At 43.4% G+C, this 14,399-nt stretch overlaps 1 protein-coding gene across 1 annotated transcript; it reads right to left on the reverse strand.

The window, feature by feature from the left end:
* Nucleotides 1-11,459: 11,459 nt before the first annotated feature.
* LOC131259992 (histone acetyltransferase KAT6B-like) lies at nt 11,460-14,252 on the reverse strand. The gene has a single exon (XM_058261615.1). The coding sequence runs from the start codon at nt 14,250-14,252 to the stop codon at nt 11,460-11,462; it is 2,793 nt and encodes a 930-aa protein (XP_058117598.1).
* Nucleotides 14,253-14,399: the final 147 nt, after the last annotated feature.

Genomic DNA, 14,399 nt, shown 5'->3' on the forward strand with positions numbered 1-14,399 from the left:
TACATTTAGCCTTTACGGCTAACTAGCCCGCTTTGCTAATGCAAAATGAGTGCATAATCGATCGGTCCGGCACGATAATTACGATGCAACGTTCATGCTAATTTGTATCGAAAATGTTGATCTTTCTCGGTTTGTGCTGATGACTTCTACTTGCGGTTCAACCGTCTGTAACCAAAGTGTTTATTTAGGGTAAATGGCAAACAAACATGTTTAATATGCAATGTTTTTACTGAAGATCCACATAGTGGTTTTGCCATTTTAAAATTGATATTGCAGATGGTCTGAAAGTGGTTAAACTTTTAGCATTTTTTACTTTTAACTTGAAAGAAAGAAATCGGAATAGAACGCCAGGAAACACGGATGAAAACATGTAACGATGAAGGAAACAAGTACCTCGGAAACAAGATAAATTTCGAAAGGTTTAAATTTAAAAACATAATCTAGGCATACAGCAGTTCCAGTTAAATAAAACTAAGTTGAAATAACAAATTTATGAAACATAAAAAGACGCTAAATTATGCAATCCAAATAGACACTTTTTTCACCCAAGTTTTTATGGTTGCAGACCACTTTGTGATGAAATGTTGGCTTGTGGCGATCATCAGTTAATGCCTTACTTGCTCAACAATAACGGCGTGGTTAAAGAAAACTAACATTACCTTTTTGTTCAACTGAGTGAGTGTGAGAGATGTTCGAAAAATCTAAACCAGCGCAAAGTTTATCAATATCTCAATATTGATCAAATCAAACCTACTAAAATCAATAAGTATCCTAAATAATTAAAAATATTATAGCATTTCTGGCAAACTTTCCGATGATTGTGGAACTACATTTTTATGTTGTAAAAGATAGCTTCATTGAAGATAAAGGTTGATTTCGACATAAGCTGATGACGAACATGTTTTGAAAATCCGGTTTTATTAAATAAATTAACTAATACTAACATGATAACTGATTATTCTTGTGAATAACCGATTTGATACGGTTTATATATTTTCATTTCCTTTTTCTTTTCTATTCCATATGTTATAAAAATAGCCGACTATGGCTGTTGACATCTTATTTTAAATAAAAAGGATGTTTTCTTCGTCACGGTTGGAGTCGCTTAACGACTAATGGAGCAGCTTTAAGCACCACAGTGAATCAATATAAAATATTATTACTATCCAGCAGAACAACAAGCTACCTCGGTGTATGGCAAAAACAGGTTTCCAAGTCGACGCATGTTGCACACGGATATTTATGGCAAAACTGCTACCCTACCACTCGCGGGTGTTATGTAAGACTGCTGTAAAGCAACATAAATCAGCATCACAGCTGCTGCGGTAGCAATAATTTCAATTTCATCCACCAATTACGGTTGTTTTTAAAACCCATTATTACCGGTGATCCATCAGAAAATGTTCAGCGCAGCGCACGGCAGCCAGCCAGTTTCCGCCTTCGGCAAGGCAGCGCCAGAAACGGCTGATTCACGACCTCACCACCAGAAACCACCACGAGAACAAATGGCTTCGCGCAATTCTTCACCCACCAAAAAAATATTTTAAAAAAATACCCCGATCCTCGGGATTTCCCGCGTGTAACAATATGCCGGCAGCAACGTCGCACCCGCCGCGGGTGAACAAACCATCCTCCCAGTCCTCGGGTTGGACGTGGAAAATTGACCATCTCGGAAGCGATTCGTTTCTCAGCGAAGTCTGATACCTCATTGTTTCGTTACCTCATTGGTAACCAGCAGCGCGCCATTCCCAGCACCATTTTCACGTAGATCAAGATAGGAAATAATGGCCCAACGCAGTGGTTGGCAAACATCGGAAAAATGTTCCTGTCGCAAGAAACAGCACAGAAACATAAAGCAGAAACCCCGTGTTGGTTTTGTCAATAAGATCTCCGGATTTCACTGCATGTCTTTATTTTTAATTTAAGAAACAAATAAATTATAATTTTAATACTCAATTTCTGAATTTTGACGTGTATAACGAACCTCTTTTAAGTCAAAAATGGTCAATGTCCAAGAAAGAGGAACGTTATACACGGGTAGCAACTTCACTATTTGTACAGATTGTGATGAAAAAGCTGATAACATTGACGATTGCCTCATTGATAATGTGTTTGAAAACACCGGTGAGAAAGAAATGAGATAATACTATGAATTATAATGTTACTTATAAATTGAAACAATAAAATTGTTATAGTTTAATTTGTTACAATACGTCAATCTATTGCTAAAAAATCAAATGGAAAGATTTAGTGCGAGAAAGGTCTGTGCACCAACACTGTTCGAAAAATATAAAGAAATACAAACATTCAACAGTAAAACTAAAAAAAAACAGTAGGAATAAGTAGGATCACAAAACCTACTTTCAAATTTTGAAAGACAATTTTAAAAAATATGCCTAGAAATGTCTAGGAATTTCTACAAGAAAGATACATATTCCAACAGGATAACGAACCTAACCACACAGCCTTATATACCAAGCTGTGGCTTTTTTATAATGTCCACGGAGTCCAGATATGGACGCAATAAAACATCTATAGAAGATCTTAGATGATACTATTCGTAAACGAGCAATCATCACGGCAAATTTGGTCAATTCCACGTGTCATTAAATCAAAGGGATACCCTACAAAATATTGAATCTTACCACTTTAATCTGGTTGTTACACAAATAGGACAACAATCCGCAATAGACATAATTCATAATAAATGCATTTTTTTGTAATATTTTTCCTCTTTTTATCTATGTTTTTTTTTATTTTTCTAGCAAATTTTAATGGTATATAACAATTGAGCAATTCTTTCCCGAATATGACAGTTTGAATTAATTTCTTGAGCCTAAAACACTCCAAAATATAGGTTTCCCAAGAAATTTTCGTCAAAACGAATACTTTTTTACTCACTGTAGATTGTAAAAAGTTTTATAAGCTCTAAAATACGGTATCATTTAATATCAAACCCGAAACGAGATATCTCTCAAACATTTTACCAACACAAACAAGAAAACAAGGTTAGAAGAAAACATAAACAAATGCCAACCATACTATCGCACTGGAATAATTGTATTTTAATAAACCTAAATTAATCGGCAACTCAGCTATATCTTAGATGAAGGAAGGTACACTTTCGACAGAAATGGTGGTGCCGTCTGAAATTTTCTGTTCCAAAACGTGTTTGCCAACCCCTGGCGTAGAGAGTCGAAGCTCGTCAATCACAATCTCTTTTGCGACTTAATTGAATCGGACCGCTGTGGAAAGAATAACCCTCGTGAAAATGGCGACCAGAGCACGCTCTCGCTTCTTCGTTGTAAAAGAAGCAACCGAAGTAGAACGACGAAAAGAAACCTGGATCCGTCCGTCGGTATCTGCCGCCGAGGATCAAATGTAAATGCCACACGCAATAGAACGCATCAAAACGCATACGACCAATGCCATACGATTCAGTCAATCATCGTCATCCAAGACCCTTGCCGATGGAGCACCCAAGTACTTATGATACCAAACCCAGTGGACGAGGGGCCCCTCATATCCGCATCCGGCATGACCGTAACGTCTCGTTCGGGCTTTCATTGGGCCGAAAGTAACGCTCTATTTAGCAAATTGCCAACTTACGTGTGATTCAATTGAAAGGGAAAAAACGTCGGAGCTCGACGAATCGATACACCATTCAAGCGAGTACTCAGGGTATCGCTCATATGAGGTTTGTGTTGCGAAATACTTAAAAAAAAACCCCCAGCCCCGCAAGCGATTGTAAATGAAGCTAAACGAACTAGAAACGAAGCAAAAAGGAAAGCACGGCCACTTCCTAGAGCACTGGATTTAGCTGTTTTACTTTTAGTGAATTCATCGTAAAGATACGAGATGGGGAGATGGGCGATAGAAAGTGTTTTCTTGCGGATTTAGTTTTTCCACCGGAAAAATTAATGAAACAACTTCGTTACGGGTGGAACGAGCTTCCTGCACATGCTTCAGTAATCATGGCACAAGAGACCACACTCGAGCAACAATGGAGTAGCGCATGTCGCAAGGTAGCAAAAACAAATTACATACCAACCCTCGGCGCTTGGCACTCGCTCTTCGCTTTCGAAGCAAACCGAGCCGGTATAACCGAGGCACGAAGGCAGAATAATAAACCTCACAAATCCGAACGCGGTACACTAGACAAGACGGGTGACAGGAAACACCAGGGAGGGCCTCAGTTTCGTTCCGCGTCTATGATTCACCAGTCCAGCCGGGCCCCCGAAGGACGGTCTTCGGTCCGTGGGAGTGAAAAAGGAATCCGTTCGGCAGCGAAAGTCGAGCGGCCCGCCATCCGATACGACGTCCCACAGTCCCATCACAAGCTGAGCAGTTTTCCAACCGTCCGAAGGACAAGATTCCGCCCAGCAACGTCCAAATCCATCATGTGCGCCCTAAAAGCGCCTCATAGAGGGTGCGAGTGAATGGAGGGATTTGTTCGGCGATGCTCGAGAAGCATCGAGGCAGGCGGACGTGCAGGCTGGCTAGCGCTGGCTCCGAATTAGTAGAATGTAATAAAAATGAAAGGAACGCCCGGCGGAATGTTGAATCAAACAAAGTGGAAGCTCAAGCTTTTCCCTTTCCCTCCCACACCCACAATCCGTGCCGAAGCTTGCCGCCTGCGTTGCCTTGGTTACAAGCATCGGCACCGGCACCGCGGTTTGGAATCAAGCGAAAGCAAAAGAGAAACCATCGGAACCACATGGCAAACTTAACTCCGACTGTACACTTGTACAATGTTTTCCGACGTCAAGGCAGAGATGAGAGCCGTCACTGAGGCCTTGTTGCGTTAGGCATCTCGTTGCACCAGCGTTTTGGTTGGCACGGTTGCACCAATGCAACGATGCATTAATTAAAACCCAGTAATTCGTTCTCGCTTGACTTTTAACAGTACTTACAAACTAGAGAAGCTTGTGCTTGAAGGACATTCCTACGTGTTTACTCTAAACGTCCATTGACGAGTTTCCCGCACTGAAACTACAATACTGCCAAATGATTTCCATCCGCGTTTATCATTTAGCTATGGGACTAGTTTTCACTATGTTTTGAAATTGGAAATTGAAATGTTTTTCAAGGCACTTCGCTTATTCGTGTGTTTTACCTAGAAAAATTAAATACGTAACGCAAACATTTCATTGTAACAATCTCCTCTCTATCCCCCCTATTGTGACAAACCTAAACCAACTATCCACGGTTAAGAGCATTACTTTGGGTCCAGAAGTTCCTAGGACTTGGTTCCCGAAGTTCCTTCAAATCTTGGGACACGCTGTCTCCAGAGCGACACTACCGTTTTCATATATATCTACGAACTGTCTTGGGTCAACATATTCACAGTACGAGAACAATCAATTCGATTTGTACTACCGTGGTTTTCCATTGCAATAATGTTGAGCTTACTCTTAGTTCGATCTTGTTGTAAAGTTGTAGCGTTGTTCTAAACGCGGGACTCGGACAACGAACTTAAATGATTTCATAACCATTCTGACGAGAATGATGGTTTTGGTTGAGCAAGCCCAGTATGGTTTGATACAATTTAAACCAACCGGTGGTCTACCGTGGCCTTCCATACCAAGTAAAAAATGGCATGTTTTCATTTGGTTCTTGGCAACCATTCTCAAGGCTGCAGCAGGTTGAATTGATAATTGGTTGGTTTTTCTTTTCCAGTGGTTTCTTCCGATATGATTACACTCTCTTTCCTGCGAATAGCCGTTATACAAACCGTTGCTGTAGTAACTAGCGCTGGATTTTCTCGAATTAGTTAGAGTTTAGTCACAGTTCTTGAAATATGCGAAATGTTCGCAATGTTGAGGTTGCAACTGATTCTGAGGTAAGACAATTTGCCATAATGGTGTCTTGGTAACCACCGTTTGCTTTCTTTGCGATTTGCACTCGCTAATTTCAGCTTGCTAAAGCCCTGAAGTAATTTAAATTGATAATAGCCCTGTTCCATTTCTATAGAATTAATTGAAACCATTTTAAATTGGTCAAATTTCAATCCTTTTCAATTTTTGAGAATTAAAAAAAATTGCTACTTTTTCGTAATAATCAGAACTAAATTTAGACCGTACGCAAGTATAAGAAAGAAGTTGGTATAATAAAATAACAGTAAATCGAATTTGCATAATACTATCCTTTTTATTTAAACCAGTTATCTTAGAAGAAAAGGGCGATTATATACATACACACACACACAAATGTGGTCATTCGATTCGTAATTCGCATCTTTTGATACGGGATGGTTACGAGTAGGTTAAAAGAAGTCTTTAATTTAAACATCCTTTGATAACTTAATAGTGTGAGTGTGATGCACTTTGCCATTTGCTACACCCGCCGGTGAATTACATGGCTTTTGAGCCCATTATGGAAAATTTGCATAAAGCTCCGGTGCGAGATCAAAGAGACCACGCTTTTCCACTGCTTCTGCACATAGCGCACCAAAAGCGCTTTTCAAATTTGCATAGGAAGCTCCGCAACTCCCACCGACATATGAAACTCCCTTCTACCTTTAAATGTTTGGCGGAAGGAAAAACTTTAAATTAACTTCCGAATCGTTTTACAAGCTTTTGCTTTTGCTCTCGATCCAACCACCAACAACGGGACGAAAAAGCCTTTTGACTGCACCGTACGTACAGCCTTCCCCTCTTCTCTAGTATGCTTTCTTGTACATTGTGTCACGAAATAAAACAATGTTGGTAAGAACAACAGCTATATTTGTGATGAAAACATTCTACGGTTCTGTTACATTCTCCATCACGGGTTGCCTTATGCATCAGGGTCTCCGGCCGTGACGCTTGGTTGGTCCGTACCCAAACGGACTGCTGGGCAGGAAACGAAAGCAGCTGGTTCCTCCTGGAACACCTCCACCACGCTGCTGTCGCTGTGTGTGTATGTGTGCGCGGTAAGTGCATGCAAATAGCAGGAAACCGCTTGCGAGAAGTGTAACGTTGAGTTATGACAGTACCATGTAGAAATAAATTATTAAAACTGACAGCGCCCGCAGAATGAGACCTCGCCCGGTTCGCCCGGTCGAGGTTCCGGGCCCACGTTCTCAGCACCCACGTTGGGAAGGACCGAAGAAATTTACGGGAACCGGAAGTGTGACGAGCTTGAGGCGGTGCTTTCTGGCGGGTAAGCGTTTGCTTTTTCCTTTTCCCTTTTTTTGGGTTTGCTTTCCTTCATGCAAGAACATCTAGCAAAGAATCAGGGAGGAAAACACCGTTAATGTTGTCCCATCAGTTACCATCAGGGACTCGGGGTGCAAAGGGAAGGGTGTGCGAACGATGGACATACCTACCGTCTTCTGAGCATTCACTGAAATGCTCCCCCACACCGGGTCGCTCTTTGCAAGACTTCACGAATCCGGAGTCCCTTGCCTTCGCCCAGTACGCGGGTTGGTTTTCTGGTTGGGCGGATTTAGGTGTTTCCTCATTCTTTTTTTCTACTTTGTTGTATTACGAAAATCACAAATCCATGACGCGATGGTGGCACTCTACATGACAAGCGAATCGACCAGATACAACTCCCCGGGTCGAACTCCCGCCGGTGATGGTGAGCTTGTACGGAAAGGTTCTAAAATCGGCCTCATTTCGGTTCTGGACACTCAGATGGGGCAGGGCGGTGAAGCGGTGCTGAAAGAAAGTGTGCAGAAAGTCGCTTCAAGCGAATGATAAATCAATTAAACCGTTTTTGATTACCTTTGTTCTGACTTTTCCAAGACAATTAGCCTCGGACGTCGAGTTCGTTGTCACCGGGGCGGAGCGGGCAGGACCGCAAGCGGAAAAACGTCCCGGCTGGGAAGGAAACTGAGGTCGGATCGCTCAGGACCGGGACGACCGGCGTTAGGATTGTTTTTCGTGATTGTTTTCTCTTCTTCCTTTAACTGTAGCACTCCCATCGGTGCCTTCGCCCGACATCGTTACGCAATTAGTACGACGAAGGCGTAAACGCCGCCAGTGGGAAATTGTGATTTCATGAGTTTCCGAAATGGAACTCCCTGCCTTCGGATGGCAAAGCAGTTTCGCTCCCGACCGATGCTCCAATCGGATATTTTAAGTTCACTTCCTTCCTTTCTTGCTTCAATTCTTTCTTCTTTCAGACCAAGCTTCTTTCCTTCCTGCCTGTCTTCCTTCCTGCCTGCCTTCCTTCCGTCGTTTCGGCTCATTTTCCCATTTACCGTTCTGCCGGCGCCATTTCTTTGCACGAGTCTCGTCGAATGAAACCCCCCAGGTCGTGATCGGCGTTTGTACTTTACCGTCAGCCCCGTGCGGTCATTTTAAGTGTTTGGGAAATCAAACTTTTCATCCCGATGCCGGCGGCGAGGATAGCTAAAAAGCCATTATGCCAAATGAAATCCAATTCTATGCAACACACAGTTCGATGTTTATTCGGAGGAGCGCACAGTTCGATGCTCACCATCGCTATATTTCTAAAATGGCATACGAGTAAAGGTATCAGTGATTGGGACTTGTAGAACCATTAGCTCTTTTGTAGTAGAAATGCATTTATAATAATATAATAACAGTCATAGCATATCATCCAAACGCAAATATTTATGTAAAGTCATACTGTGCTAGTGTCCAGTGGCCATTGCGTTGCCCATTCTGTAAATAGTCAAATATACCTTATATTACCATGTTTTTAAATGAAAAAACTCGTTTTATTTATCGTGGTTCGGTGGGAAAATATCGATTCAAATTTATATTTACAGAAACAACAAAGTGTAGAAACCAGAGTGGTTCCATTGAAAAAGGAAATATTTTCTATCTATTCTGACAGAAAAGGAGAGGAAAAATGCATACTGCTGCTAGTTGTATGTTCATCAAACTTCGACCTCTCAACTATGTTATTTAAAAACCCTCTCAGTTCCATTTAGCTTTTGAAGATAAAATAAAGTGTTCGAAAATAATGATGCGGATAAATAATAGCAACTGACTCATTTAGCGAAAATATAAGGATACTTAGATTACCAAAATCCTGCTGAACATTGTTTTTTGAAAAAAAAAATCAAATATTGGCCCGATATCAAGCTCGGGCATTATGAAACACAACGAAACGGCAAGCCCTGCAGTAAAGTAAAAACAACGCGAAACATCTAAGGTTCTTCGTAAAGTTCAATACAAAACCAATAGCAAAACTCATAGCACAAAAAACCCTATACATAAAATAAAAATAGATTATTGAACTTAATCTTTAGAGCATAGTTTGCTAGATTGATTTACAATCGCACAGTTTCCACAACAATGGTTAAAAAAATGACAATTTCTTCCCAATTGAACTTGCAAACAAGGTTGTTTCAATTTTATATTTGACTGAAACTTCATATTTCACATCCTAGATAAATTTTACCTTAAAAAATGCATTCAAGGAAAATAAGAATATATATCATGTTTCATGTGTTTGCATAACTGGTTAGGTGGATCAGTTTTATCACATTCTAGAATTGTTCTTAAATAAATTTTACTTCGATAATAGAAAGAAAGCGAACAAACCTATCTGGTTTTGGTGAAAAATTAATAATCATCATACTATTCTATTTTTAAATTTAGTGCAGAAAGTATTACTAATGTGCTACGGAAATCCTAAAACCTGTACACCATTACAGCAGAAAAAGCATTACCCTGTTGGCTTGTCGAATGCACAATACCTTTCGGCACGATTGGATGTTCCGTGAATTGAAGAGTTTTACTGAAAAATGAATCTACGTATGTTGCTGCCCTTCTTCCGCGACGTTGCGAAAGTAAAAAATCCACCAGGTCATTCTATTGTCGTTAGCGTTAATCGATACGGCGCGATCCTGTCGGCGGTGCTTTTCTTTCGTTTTTCATTAATTACACCTGAACTACGAGTGGCCCAAAGCGTTGCCCGTCGAAGGTGAAAGGAGAAAAATATGCCCATGCAGCCCGCCCACCCCCAGAGCCGTGGCAAAAGAAACGACCCAGCCGGCATATGATTAATTGAAAGCTTTTCCCCGCAACAGGCCCCAACGCCCTTCGCTCGTGAACGGGATTCACCGATGGTAAATGCGATCCCACACCCGAACCCCAAAAATTGCGCGAGCGCTCCGTTTCGAACGGCGGTGGAAAAAAACACCAGCGGCGCAAGGGAAAAATAAACATTGTAAAGCGAAAACGGACCAAACTGGTTTCGCACCGATCACATTTTCCGCCCGCGGGATAAAGGAAAGTAAAATCGATATCCGCCGCTTGCCACGGTTCCGTTTTCATGCTTTCTTCCCTAGCGTTTGAGCGCACGTTTGATGATGGCAGAAACAACTTTGTCCCGCAAAGCTGGTTCCACTCCATCCGCAAAGCCTGTATGGTTAGGTGACTAACGCCTTTCTATCTCGCCGTTCGCTTTTCTTCGCGATTACGCACACAACCTTCCCTGACGGCAACGATTTCCTTCACCGGGACACAACCCTTTTCAACCGGAAGCATCCTTATCTCCGGCATTTCCCCAGCTATTTCAAAGCAGTTAACGAAGGAAAGAGGAAAAAAAACACCAACAAAATTCACGAGATGGCATCTTAATGCAATTAGGCGGTCATTCCATTCCGGGATGGAGGCTGACAACGAGCCTCTGCCGGGACGGCGGTTTGTTCAGAGTTTATTGAATTGCAGCGGCAACTACAATCAATCTCACTTAGTTCCGGTTAGCGTTCAAACATTTTAATTGCACACGAACATCCCTTGGGTCAGCGGTGCGGAGAGCCACGAGAAGAGAGCAATATGTTGCCCAAAGGACAGATTTTGGGTGCTTGCACGTGCGCGGTTTGTTTTCACCCATTCAACCAAAAAAGAAACCAAATCTACAAAAACATTCTCCTGAAGGTCAGCTTTTCAATTGGTTCGACTAGATATATGGACATAGCCACGGAGCCCGCGGTGCAACCAAACACAACCACTCTGGCATCTCTGGTAGCCCCGAAACAGCTGGGCAGCAATGCACGGGTCGTCCATTGCGGGAAACACGTCATACCTTTGAACCAGGTCGGGGCACGAGGCGCCATCGTGACGGTTGCGATGTCTGCAGTCCAGGAAATGAATGGTTTTCAGCTTGCCAAGAAACTACACGGTGGATAGAAATGAAGGGATGGGGGAGGGAAAAGGGGGGGGGGGGGGGGGGAGGTTGGTAGGGAATCAACCGTACGGACAACTCGTAACAAAATCGACGTAGCACAGGCTGCCAATTCCAATGGCAGCCAAGTTCGTGGCCTTAACCCTTTGCGGTTTAGAGAACTTTTATCTACCTACCAAACAACGTTACCGAGTAGGAAAAATAAAATCAAAAACAACTATTCTCTGGTGCAGGAAATTCCGAGCATAAATTCGTTTATTGAAAGCTAAATTCTAAAACGGCCATGGCTAACATTGAGTATAATGGCTCCGAAACCAAACCATTACAAGATATGTATCACTTTCTTTTGTTTACTTGCCTACACCCCCTTACACTGTCCTCGGGAACATCCTTACGTTCGAACTACTAAGCTCAATCGTGTTACCCTCGCTTGGCCTACCCCTAACACCAGGCCGAGTGGGTCGACAATGGGTATATAAAGTTACCTGATGGCTCGACGTAACGTTGCCATCTCTACTAATGCCGTGTTCTGCGCTGCCTCTACCCTCATCCGCAGTCCAGTCCAATCGCTGCCGTTTGCAGCTGATTACCTCCTGCAGGCAGACGATGGTTCGTTTCCGACATCTGCTGGCACTGCTCCGCTTAGCACTGGACAACTTCGGGGTGGACATGTGTGGCTCGAAGTGGTGAGACAATGCAGCACCCAGCGACGGCGATCCTCGGTGTTCAACGTTCACAACGAACTGCTGTTTAAAAGGTGCGATCGGTGTGAATCCATGTACCGTATTGCTAGGGGACGGCTTCTGTAACTCGCTTTTCGGTGTACCCATGAACGCTTCCACGCTGTCCAGCGAAACCTCCTCGTCCGTACCGCATCTGTCCGATGGCCGCGATAGTACGAAATCGTTTGCGGAAAGCGGTTCCATCAGCACAACTGGAAATTTACCCTCGCACCAAGATGTATTCGAATCCTTCGATTCCTCTGAGGCGGGTTTCAGCGATCGGTTTGATTTGGGCGTTCCTGTCGTTAGCGATAGTGACAGGTCGAATAAATCTTTACTGTATTTTTTCGGCCGTGATCGCTTTCGACCAGAGCTCGTTCTTGCGATGCCATCTTCTTCCAGTGAATTGTCCGTGTCGTTGCCACTGTGCTCCGATGGACTTTGCGCAATGAGTGAATGTTTCGTTGGACTTTTCCCAGTGGAGCTAGAGTTGAGTAAAATGTTCGCATCGTTGCCATTTCCTTTCTCAGCTTTGCTAGGAGAACATTTGTTTCTAACCTCATCCACGTTTGGTGTATTTTGCGAGCTCGGTGAGCTAGATGAATCGTTCTGGAAGCTTACATTTTCTACCACAGCAGACTGCTTGACAATTGAACTAACGCGCATATTTGGTATCCACCGAAGACCCATTTCCTTGACTCTGGCAGATTCGGGCGATCGGTTTATACGCACTTGATGTGCCTCCACAGCCCGCCAGTCGATGCAGATTATCGGCCGATTGGTGCGACAGCAACCCTTCTTTTGACCCCTATACTTGATGAAGTGCAGCTTCCTTAGAGCCGTGACAATGTCGCTCACGAACATGCCGGTATCCCGGGATATTGTTTTCAGCGTTAGGGGTGCGTCACGATTGAGGTACAGGTACGAAAGTATAACCGAACACCAGTACTTATGGTAAGATACGCGTCCCATATCGGAAAATGGGCGCTCGGGTGTGCCAGGCTTCCGCTCCACACGACTTAGTAGGTAGCTGAAATCAATCAGAAACCGCCCATAACCTTGCCGTTGGCACTGAGGCATCGTCAGGATGCAGGACACGTTGTAGCTCCGCTGGTTCATCTTTTCCTTCGAAAAGTATCCGACGATATGCTGCCCGAGCCTATCGCGTTTGGTCAGGATGTAGAACATGAACGGTTCGACGTCGAAGTATAGCGTTTTGTGATCGAGAAATAGTTTTGCCAACAAGCATAAGCTCTGGCAGTACAGCTTCTGCTCATTTCCGTCCACCTCAAAAACGGATAAATCATCGTCGCGATAAATTTCACCCCCTGGAGGATGTCGTAAGATACACTTGCCCTGGTGACGGCGCAGCTCATTGTCCGTCTTCATGTACTTCAGGCAGAATTCACACATGTAGAGCACTTTCAGTTTGGCATATTCCTGAGGGAAGGGGCTTGAGTACCACGATTCGATTTCGTACTTGCCGAACCGAATTGCTTCCGGTGTACGAGCGAGATTATCCGTTTGCAGATGGCATGTCTGCAATAGTACCATCCGGAAGATATCAAAATCGTCGGTAGACACCTGTCCAGCTAACTTTATCTTCATCGCCTCAATACGTCCATCAATCAGGTCAGCTTCCTTGGGTTGCGATCGGGAACACTGTGTACCGTGCTCACTGGACTTATTTAAACCAACACTTTTCTTCAAGTTCTCTGCACCGATGCGCGAACAATTTGACCGATGATCAGTTCTTGATTTTTTCGCATCGCATTGCTTATCATTTTGTGAACAATCGTCGCACTGCCAGGGCGTTCTACTTTTCCACTCGCTGGTCAATGGTGGTACCATGCACTGAAAGTGGAACTTTCTTGCACAATCGGCACATTCCAGCAGGCAGCATCGAGCTTGGCTCAAACTTGTGATCCTGGTGTTACAAGCATCACACGGTTGGCAACAGTCATCGCAGAACCAATTATTTCCCACCGATACCAGCTGGGACAGTGGGACGGAAGTTTCCAGGCCATTGAGTTTGTTGGAGCAACTATCGTGTAGCGATATCCCGCACCGTTCACACGAGCTCATCGGTTCCGGCTGATCATTGGGGCCTTTGATGCTAGTTCTGAGACATTCGATGCAGATCGCGTTAGGAAACGAACAGCATTTCCGGGAAAGATGCTCCCTTCGGCGCCTTGCTTTGCCTTGAACCAATCGATATATGGGAGCATCGCGCACAAAACTCGCCTCGATCAGGCCACTTGATTCAGCTTCCTGTAGTCTCGCAGCGATCGTTTTTTCTTCGAATATGTGGCGCTTGCGTATTGCATGGCATATGCTGGCCATCGTAGGACGCTGTCTACTAACTTGAATCTTCTCGATGGCGTCCATTATCCACTCGTACCACGTTTCCTTACTGACTTGCTTCTTTCTAGCAGGCATTATAATTGCGACGCGGATGAAAACTTGTTTTCTATCGAGAACCACTCCGAATCGATGTTTAAACGCCACTAAATAGTTGCATTCAATTGTTTCCATAAATATGCACCTGCGTGTCAGCAACGCAGGTTTTGTTTACCTTCCGATCTA

This window comes from Anopheles coustani, chromosome 3, assembly GCF_943734705.1.
Source record: "Anopheles coustani chromosome 3, idAnoCousDA_361_x.2, whole genome shotgun sequence".
NCBI lineage: Eukaryota > Metazoa > Arthropoda > Insecta > Diptera > Culicidae > Anopheles > Anopheles coustani.

Coding starts and splice junctions, on each gene's coding strand:
- LOC131259992 (XM_058261615.1), bottom strand. CDS start 14,252: ATGCCTGCTAGAAAGAAGCAAGTCAGTAAGGAAACGTGGTACGAGTGG.